The following is a 10,439-nucleotide window of genomic DNA, read 5'->3' as shown; positions in this document are numbered from 1 at the left end:
GCTGGAAACCCTCCTGGTTTTCCTTTAGATAATCTTGAGATTGCAGAGAGCATCAGCTCCTGGCAGAACAGCAGCTGGGACACACAACAAGTACATGAAGTTTCAAGCTGGTGAGTTGCTGCTGTGTGACCCAACTGAGCTCTGTGGAGGTCACTGTGACATCTCCAGGCAGAGGGTCCCAGGGAACAAGGAACAGCAGGAAACCCTCTCCTATGGGGACACGCCAATTTATTGATAAAAATGTGATTAAGGACAGGAAAAAACTCAGTACTGCAAGATGTGCTGTAACTGTTGTCCAAAGTGATATCAAAAGCTCCTATCTCCAAATTCCAAGTGTTACTGCATGTTAGACATGCACTCTACTCCCAAGAGGTACAAAACCAGCTCATATGGGCTAAAAAGGTTTGCTAGACAATTTCTGACAGCAGGGAACCAAGAACCTCAAAGGCACCTTCTTTTGAAACGCACAGCAGCATGAGGGAAGAGGTAGAGATCCACAGCCCAGATAAAAGATCTGCAGGGAATAACCCTGCCAGGTGATTCTATCCAAGCCAGTCTGTCTGGAGCTTCCACAACTCACTTTTCAAAAGCTCATTCTCTCACTTCTACACTCCAGTAACCAGTCCCTGGCATTCATCACTGGATAATTATGATCAACCTCAGGTAATCCACAGTTGCGTATCCAGCTGACCATCCCCAGAAAGGCTTTCCTGGTATCTCTAATCCAAAAGAATAACAGAGGGTGCAAAACAATTCCTCTTCATCACCCAGCATGTGCTGCCCAGGAGGAAATAACCTACCTGAGCAGATAAGCAAACAAAAACCCAACAGAAAACCAACCCTCAAATCCCAGAAATATCAGACTATTTTACCCAAGCCTGACTAAAAGCAGCATCCTGAACACACACAGGACGTGTTTGCCTTTAGATGACCTGGTCCTTTCAGTGATTCAAGGAAATGCTCCACCTCTGTCTGCTTTCCTCTAGGGCATGACTTTCCTAGGAGGTTCTTCAGAGCTTTGAGCTCAGCTAAAACACATCTGTAAGATGCTGCCAAGTCAGAACCACCGGGCTCACAATGAATGCTCTCGGTTTGGAAGGAATTAAGACAAAAGAGGAAATCCTCATGTCAGCCAAGTCAGGAGACTGAGATAAAGGTTTGGAGAGCTTGAGCCCTGAGAAGGACCAAGGCTTCCTTCCACAGTAACTAGAGAAGGAGGGGAGGATCTGCAAGCAGCTGCAACTCCTGGCTCAGATTATCACAGCAAACCCTGAGAAGCAGAGGGTAGTGACTGGATTGTTCAATAAATGAGCGCAGCTTGCAGCTCTGGGAAGAAACTGTGACAGAAAAGCACAGATACACAAGACACATTTCACCTAGTAGCACACTTAACCACAGCTCAGAGAGATGATAAAAGCAGAAGCCAGGACAGGGAATGCAAGTAACAAACATGCTGAAAGTGTGCCAAGTCTCCTTGGTTTACAAAATCGTACTGAAATCAGCATTGACTTTCCAGCACATAAAATAAAACCCCCAAGATCATGCAACCCTCCAGGCACAGGTGAAATCCAGGTGTCTGGATGCTTCTCCGAGCACCAGCCAAAAGCAGAGAGGCTTGGGCAGAGTCAAAAGAACAGAGAGAGCAGCAGAACTCAAGGTGGAAGGAGGCCTTACCAAAGTCCATGCGGTCCTTATGGTTACGCTGCAGGAGGCCCAGCAGGAGCTGCCTCAGGTGGCTTGATGTCTCCCTGGGGATGCTAGGATTGAAAACAAAAGCAAAATAAGAGACTGACAGTCTACTTAAACTGCTTTTACATATTCAGGAAGGCAACTGGCAGAACTCACTCCATGCCTGCTGGGCCAGGAACACAGGAGCTCACTGGAGGGAGGTTGATCACAAATGTCTTTATTTTGAGTTTCACTCCCTACTGCCATTGGTCAGGCTACAGCTCATTCTGCTTCAGTGGCCTCTCCCATGAGCACCTGCAGATCCTTCCCTTCACAGTGTCATCCCTCTGGTGGCTCAGCTAAGCCCATTCCACTTGCAGTATTTCACACATAATAAATAAAATCACTCCTACTTGCTCTAAAGGGAATAAGATCACTAGAACAAAGCAGTTTCCAAGGGGAAGCTTCCAATTAAGACACTGGTGGTGAAATGTATCACCAATTAGTACCATTTTATTAAGGCATTTATTTTTTCAGTGTAGCTTATGTAAGACTAGCAAGTAACCCTTGTCTGTGTGGTCCCTGGATATACAGCATAGATTAATCAAAGGCCACTAAGATGTGAGCAACTGCCACCTCAGCAAGCTAAAATTTGTGCAGTTATTACATCACTTTTCAGCATAGTTAGGAAGAAAATATTCTTTTCAACAGCCTTTGAAACACAAAAGGGCTGGTAGAGCACTGTGCCCTCCCTCACCCCACAAACAGATGGGGGAGAGGCCAGGGCAGCGCTTCATAACTCCTGCAGATTGAAAAATGCAGGGAATAAATGAATGGATTAAGGCAAGGAAAGCAGAGTTCAGCTCTTGCATAAGTGGATTCAGCTCTGATGACTTCCCTCCATCCCCAGAAGTGCTGCTGGGGGCTTTGGGCTGGGGCAGAGCTCTCCTAGAGAGGCGTGGGCGGTTGCAGCTCCTCTCAGTATTAACTCTGTTTATCATGGCTGCTCCCACCATGGCCCCCACGCTCTGCCAGGCTTTCCCCTCTCCCCATGCTGGGTCAGCTGAGGTAATGACATTTGTGCCCAACACAGTAATTTTAGCTCTCAGTGGCTCTGCACGTGGCTCTGGCATCAGTCACTGCCCTGAGGCCAAGCCTGACCAATGCTGGGAGAAAAAACCCTTCCTCTGTCATCTCCACCCACACTCCCTACCACAGACAGGAGTAAAACAGAAGCTCAAAAATAGTGAGGGGGGAAAAAAGGGTGCTAGCTAGCAGTACCAAACTGTTCACAGAAACAGGAGATGGCAGGCAAGGTATGTGTTCACACATTTCAGTACCACCCAGGTATCTCTCTGTGAAGCCCTAGGCCTTGCTGGGGCAGGAATTTGAACCCAAGATCAGAGAATGATGGCAAGCATCTCTCATCCTTGTTTGTGCTGGAGGAGCTGCTTTTCCATCCCTGATGCTAGAATGGTTTGTGCACCATCTCAGGCTGACACAGGAGGAGGTCACCAGGACTCTGAAGGGATGCAGTCAGACTGAGACTCAGGCTGAGCCTCCCATCAAAAGAGGTGTCCCTTGGAAGCACATTGTGTAATGGAATAACCCAAAGACACCACAGCAAGCAGCCTCCTGAAAAATGCATTAGTGCTGGAGTCCTGCAGCCCTGCAGTGTTTTCATCTTCATTTATTTATCTGTGACATGTAAAGCTGTCATTCAAAATGAGTCCATTTCCCAGCTATGACTTTAACCTTGGTTCCAAAGCAAGAAACAGGTACATCAACTCATGGACTTCAGATGGCACAACACAGATGAAGAGGGTGCAGATTAACAGCCTGTTTGTTTCCTCTTACCTCCCATGTCCAAAGCTTTGCTACCCTTCAGTATTATTTTCTAGGACCATCTTTTAAACATGAGCACAAATCTGCCTCCTTGCCCCCACGACCTGAATGTACTTTGCCACGCAAACCAGCACAATGAATGTTAATTGTTTAGAACAGCACCATTAAAATTGTGAAGCCTTTGGGCTTCTGCTCCATGGGCTCCCCAGAATGCTCAGAATTGCATCTCCTCAGCTGGAGCAGCAGCAGTGCTTCCCCACTCCATTCCCAAGACAAAACACTTTCCCTGGCCATGGCAAGGAAGTGTGTGCCAGCCTGCATAGCCCCAAGGAAAATGAAACCAAATCCTGGCACTGCTGCAGTCTGAGAAGGAGGTCTCTGGAGTAGTTTTGTGTTTCATCCTGTGCTGGCAGGGCATTCAAGGAGTTTATTCATGTTTACTCAGGAATAGCACAGATTGCAGCCCATGCTAAAGAGACAAACTGACTTTGGAAAGAGGGAATTGTCATTTACACAAAGGCCAGTTCAGATCTGACTTCCACAGCAAGAAAAACAATCACCTTGGATCTGAATTTTGGAAGAATTTGGTAGTTCAAAAGTGCAGGTAAATGAAAATGGCAAATGCAGACTGTGAAGGACTCAAAGGACTAATCCCTACAAGAACAGACATGCTCTCCTCTTACAGCTGAGTTCAATTTTCCCCTTCCCTGCACCACGAGCCAAACAACAGCAGGGCAGTGGGATCAACACAAGAAAACTTCTTAGTTTTATGGATTAATTTCTCATTTAGTAAGAGAGGCTACCTCAAAGGTGAGCAGCCATGTTTTGGGCTGTGTAGGAAAAACAGAAGCTCTACTCTCTGCTCACATAGACTGGCTCCAACTTTGCAGTCACATTTTTGCTTTAAATTGTTTGTTTTTAGGTGTTTTACTCCATCACACCCTCTGGTTCAGTCCAAGTGCCCCAGAGATAATCCTGGTAGAAATTTGTGTCTTCTCCTCAAATCAAAAAAGGAAGTAATTAAAGGGAAATTAACTGCATATCACAAGTCATTGATAAGAGCTCCAGCTTCTTGACAGTTCCTTTCAGTTATCTCTTGGAGCTGTCTGAACTGATAAGGGAAAAGAAAAATCCATATACAGCAACCCAATGAACTTCCTGCATATATGGCTGCATTAGCAGCTCTGCCAACTGGAAGATAACTTTCTGGTTAAAAAAGGCCATCCATATTTTAGATACACAATCTGGAACTTCAGTCCTGTCTCTGTACCAGGCTGAGGTTTTTAGAGCCAGGACGAGCTTCTGCTTTCAGAGCTCAGAAATGAAAAGGAAAGACCACAGCAACAAAACCAAAATACCCTGACAAATCACAGCAGCGAGGTAACATACACCCTGCTGGGATGAGAGCAGCTCTCTTCCCCCTGGAAACTGCAGCAGTGTCCATTTCCAGGGAGGTGATAGTGTTTCCCCCAAGAGCAGGATGGACACAAGCAGTTGCTGCCCTGACACGTGAGAAAAGGGAATGTGATCCTCAGTCAGGTGCGGCAGGTTCCAGCAGAGCTGCAGCCTGGCTGATCCCAGAGTTGCCTTGAGTCCCTCCCAAGGCTCTCAGCCTCAGGGCAGCCACGTGTGCAGCAGCACCTCTAGCTGGCTCTTGGAATCACCAACAGCCCTGAATTTGGGCACTGTAGGAGGATAAGGTCTGCAGAGAGACAGGACACCCCAGCCCTGGCTGTCTGCTGCTGCCCGACTTTCCCGGGGCCACATCACTGCTGGGCTCAGGAATGGGGAAAGGCAGGAGGCCAAATATTTCAGTCACCTCCCCAAGTGACAAGCCAGGAGCATGCAAGGACAGGTGTAAACATAGAGTAAACAAGTGCCTACAAACATTGACACTGGAAAAATTCTTACTTGGGCATCAGCATCTTGTTTTTCTCATAGAAGAGGCGGAGATCCTGTGGGCTGCTGGCCTGTGGGGGAGAAAGAAAGCAGCACATGAAGCAGTTGACAATGAAGAAAAGGGATTAGCATCTTTATTTCACTGTAGCTCTGAAGAGCAGAGGCTCTTTTTAACTGCTGGACCAGCACAGACAATGCAGCTTGCTTTAGACTGAAAAGGCAGCTCTGTGCTGCAGTGAAAATACAATATTCCAACCTGCTGCCCTTTTGTCCCTGACCTGGTTCTGTCCTGCTCTGCCCTTCCACAGGCTGAGCTTTACTGCAGTGGGCTCTGATGCTCAGGTTTGAGCTGGCCTAATAGCCTCACCCAGGAGACAAAATAATTGTAGATGTGAGGAGCCCCAAATGATGAATGGCAGCTCCTGCTGAGAACATGGATTAATGCTGCAGGGCATTTAGAAAAGGGGCAGGGAGCTTGTTGATGGGCAAGGGATCTGTGAAGAGCCTAGGAACATGGAGAAACAGCAACTGAATTAGGATTTTCTACTTTAGTTCCAGGAAGCCAGAAGGTCTCAAGCCACAGCACTATTTTATTTGTGCAGTAATAAACACAACTGTGGGGGATGTTGATGACAAGATTCCAAATTCTGAGAGATGGGATTAAAAAAAAGGTGGGGGCTAGGCACAAGAGGTTTACAGCTGAGGTTAAAAATAAAATCACCATCAGACAAGCACAGACACATAAAAATCCCCTAATATAAATTCTCCACTTGTTTTCATGCAATGAATAATAAAGGCCAGTAAATTAACCCTAGAGTCTCAAGCTTTTCTGCTTAGGCAAAGTTGCTTTATTAAAGGCAGAGCAGGCTGGCTGCACGACACAGACATGAAGGCACATAAACAGGGCAGGAAGATCAGAGGGATTCATCTGCAATCAATTATTAGTGCAGCAGAGTGTGTAGGAAAATGTGAATGAGGAGGCAACAGGCAGCTTCTCCTGATGTTCAGGGCAGGCTCAAAAACCCCTTGAGCCTTCCACCTACTTCTGTTTCTAAGTTAGAAGCATTTAAGGTCAATTAAGATGCTTAAAATGGCAAATCAGACAGGCCAATCTGCAGATGGCCATCAAAATACCACTAACACTGCATGGCTGCAAAAGCAGCCACATAAGATGCTGTTTCAACACCACCTACTCCCTCTGGCTGCAGATGAAAATTAAGGATAACTGAGAGCTCAGTAAAAAAACCTCAAAAGAAACCAAAGGTAGTCTCAAAAGCTGATAGTATCAACACAGTTGTGTAGTATTCATCAGGGCAGTTTTTTATACAGCCTTACCAACAGAAGCTACACCAAAAGAACACCAGAATTAAAGCAGAGCACCTTGTTACACAGATGTCAAACTGCATCATAATTTCCAGCTGCTGCCACTCAAATTGATTCAGGAAAACTCCATTTTACACCTTCCCTTGGCAGATCTTGGAATGTAATTAGATTAATATTTGGCAAACTTTAGGGAAGCAAGCATACACACTGCACCAAATATCCTGGCCACATTGCCCAGAGTGATGACAAATATTCCTGACAGACAAAGTAAAAGGAGGGGCAGAACTCCAGCCCAGGGAGGGAAGGGCTCATTCACTTCAGAGAGATACAAGCCTTGGCTGTTTGCTCTGGTCATTTCCTGTTGCAACAGCTCAATTGTTTCACAAATACAATGAAGCTCTGATCTACTTCAAACACTGTTTTGTCAGAAATTTTCCTGGCAATAAAGAGGGAGTATATTTAAATCAGCACATATATGCAGACCAGTTCATTAGAGAAGGTTTCCAAGCACTGGCTTGGACAGAAACAAAGTTCTCAATGAAGCTTTCCTCCTCTTTGTACAAATTCAAGAGATGCCCCTGCAGGGATGCTGTCCCTCCACGTTCTGCTGTCTCAGTACCAGCCCCACTGGCTCTGCAGGGACCCTGCCAGGCTCCTCCCCACCCAGACCACCCTCCCTCCCTAGGGCTGTCCCTGAGCCTGTGATTCAAGGCTGGTCCCACAGCAGATACCAGGGGAAGAGAGTCATTCTAGTGAGTGCCCAGCACAGACAGCCAGGGATCACCATTAATTTGGTAAAACCACCTGCAGCTTCATGTAACTCCATTATTAATTGACTGAGTCACACAGTTCTGCTCCCAGTAACCTGTCCACTGCTCTCTGGCTATCATACAATTCATAAAGCAATAGGACTCTCAGCCACTTTGCTCAGCTCTCTTTCAATAAATAGTGCTTCTCTAAGAATCATGGACAAAAAAACAACTCATGTTTGTAATACAGTAAAAATGTCACTTGAATTCCCTCATCTAGGAAGCTAAGAACTTAAACTGAAATTTGCCTTCCAGGCAGATACACTCTGCCCAAGAAAAACACCAGAGGCACCAAAAGCCACACCACTCAAGGTACACAGAGCCAGCTTCTACCTGTGGGCCAGCACCCACCTATCAGAACCAGGGATGCAGAACAGCTCAGCTTTCCCTAGAGCCAGGAGGGCACCCCAGCACGCCAGTTCACACCCTCAGTCCCCCTCTCATGCCACTAGGAGCAGCTGTATTTTGGTTTTGTCTATCCTTTCTATATATAGAGGCAACCGGGCAAATTCAATCCTGCCACTCTGTTACTTTGTCCTGAGCAGCAGTGGAAATATGTTGAGCCAACAAAGGCATTCAGCAGAACCCTGCCAAATCCCCTTCAGTGCTGGCTGCTGGCAATGAATTGCATGTGAAAAGCAGGCAGGGTGGTGCTTCCAAAAGCACTCAGCAGTGGATTTGTCACGCTTGGGCCATGGCTGGATGCAAAAGCCCAACGTTCAGGCAGAAGAGGGCCAGAGACTTTCACACCTTCCCTGTCTATCCAACACTCCATAGCAGGTCTATGGTATTGCTCTGCTCTTTGAATCCTTGCCTTGGGGATTTAGAGGTGAAGAAAGGGGATTTGGTTATGTTAGAAAGAAAAAATAAGTAAGTAATGTTGTTTCTAGCTCAGCAGCTCTAGGGAAAAGCTTGAAAAACTTATGAAAATGTTTTCTGATATTTTAAGACTCCCACAACTAAGTGGCTGGCATTCAGAGGACTTGAAGGCCCAAGGACCAGAAACAAGCAAACAGAAAAAAACAACCCCTGAACCTTTTTCTTTAGCAGTCCATGGATTTCTCCCTACTGCCAACAGAGCATGGTAAGACCCACAAACACTGGTCCATAAGGCAGTGGTCCATTGACTACAGCAACAAGTCACCCACTGCACCCAGTCTCAGCACAATTACCCACCAGTTCCAGGAATTCCTGTTCCCATGAACACAGGGCACTCCAAAGGAACAGAGCTGGGAACAGAAGAGCAAGCTGCCTAACAAATACACCAGGGGTTCAAATTCCTGGCATAAAATCCAGCCTTTCCTGGTGTTCCTCAAGGCCATTTCACAACATAGCAGTTGCTGTAAGTGATACATAATCCCAGTACTTATGCAGACAGAATTAACTCAGAGTTAAAGCAGTGAACTTGGTACACCAGACTTAGAAATTAATTTTTCACCTAACAGCTAGCTGGGATGAGAACATAAACATGCAGGTTAACTCTTTCAGAGCTGCAGAAAAACTTGCATTAATTTTCTTGTCAACTCCCTGCTCTTTGTCTCACTCTCCCCCAGACTCAGGGTACCATGTCCATAGAAAGCTCAAGATTCCTTCAAGGGCTCAGACAACCAGGTTTCAGGGTGTTTAGCAGGATCTGATGTCCCACTGCCACTGCCAGAGCCAGCTCTGACACAACCTGCTCGTGCTCAGTGGGGTGTCTGCTTACCAAGAGCTGCCCAGATTTAAAAGGGGTCACACAACAGAAGCCACCAGAAATATCAGTGTGATTCCTCCCACACAGAGGGAAAAAAAAAAAAAAGAAAGAGGAGATTGAGGTCATTTAACTAATCATATTTAAAACACCATCTGACAAGGACTAGATTGGTTTTGGATTGTTTTAGACCTTGTGTAAATCTTTCTTCTCTTGCCTCCAGCTTTGCTTTTGGTTGTCACTTGTTTACACAGCCAGCATCACCTCACAGTGGGCATGGGGTCCCAAACTTTTCAACTCAGGTATGGACAAGAATAAACCACTACACTCCCCAGGCCCTTCCCAGGTGTGGTCAGCAGGAGCAGGAAATGCACTGTTCAAGTCCTGTCCTCAGCGACAGAAATGCAGAGATGTGAGTGCAGACCACTTATTAGGCAAGGCAAATTAACAATTCCACATTAATACAGAGCTCAGCAAATCTGTTTATAGGGATTATGAATCCCATTAATCTCATCCCTATGGCAGTCTCACTGTTTTGTTTATGGCCATGTTTAATACAAAAAGCTCCTTAAGAAAGCTTCACCAGCCATCCTACCAACTGTTCACATCTGAGCATCAGCAGCTTCTTTCTTCTCTGCGTGCAGCGAGGCATGGAAGGGACAGGAATGGCTCTGGGAAATCGCCTTGGGTGACCCAGCTATAGTTAATTTTAACTCTGAGACAGCCAGAAATCACATTCATGCACATGCACATTGCTGTCTTGATTTACAAGCACTCTCAGGATTGACAGCTGCCTCAGCCTTTCCACACATTTGATCTTTTTTCCATCTAACCCATTTCCCCGAAGCCCTATTTTATTTTTAGGCAGCTCATTCCTCCTCATGCAGATAACACTGGAGTCCTCTTTGCATCCTCCTGAAGGTGCCTCCTTGGCTCAGGCAGTGGCAGCTACAGCACCCAAACTCAGAATGTTTCATGAGCTCCAGATTCCCATGGGAATCTCAGCTAGACAGAGAAGAGGGGCTGTCTTTGCCAGCCTGGAAGGGAAGGCACAGTGAGGATTTAGCCTGAAGAGGTTCACTCAGAAATCCAGGTCCTGGCTTCCCTGTACAACTGGGTCTGCTGGTGGCACTCTGTGGAATCTGCCTGTTTCCTTCCCACCCACTGGTAATGCCTCCCAAAAGCTCATGGTGCTCAATCACCTC

The 10,439-nt window shown here is 46.4% G+C and overlaps 1 protein-coding gene across 1 annotated transcript in view; it reads right to left on the bottom strand.

Annotated features, from left to right (window-relative positions):
* The window catches only part of ULK1 (unc-51 like autophagy activating kinase 1), a 76,266-nt gene that overhangs the window by 36,051 nt on the left and 29,776 nt on the right, over positions 1-10,439 (bottom strand). The window contains exons 9-10 of the mRNA XM_014307181.2: positions 5,425-5,483; positions 1,675-1,757 (exon numbers count right to left, since the gene is read on the bottom strand). Coding sequence (XP_014162656.1) covers positions 1,675-1,757; positions 5,425-5,483 — 142 coding nt within the window. The remainder of the gene's footprint in view (positions 1-1,674; positions 1,758-5,424; positions 5,484-10,439) is intronic.

This window comes from Geospiza fortis, unplaced genomic scaffold (assembly GCF_000277835.1).
Source record: "Geospiza fortis unplaced genomic scaffold, GeoFor_1.0 scaffold408, whole genome shotgun sequence".
Lineage (NCBI taxonomy): Eukaryota > Metazoa > Chordata > Aves > Passeriformes > Thraupidae > Geospiza > Geospiza fortis.
This window is presented reverse-complemented; position numbering and strand designations above follow the sequence as displayed.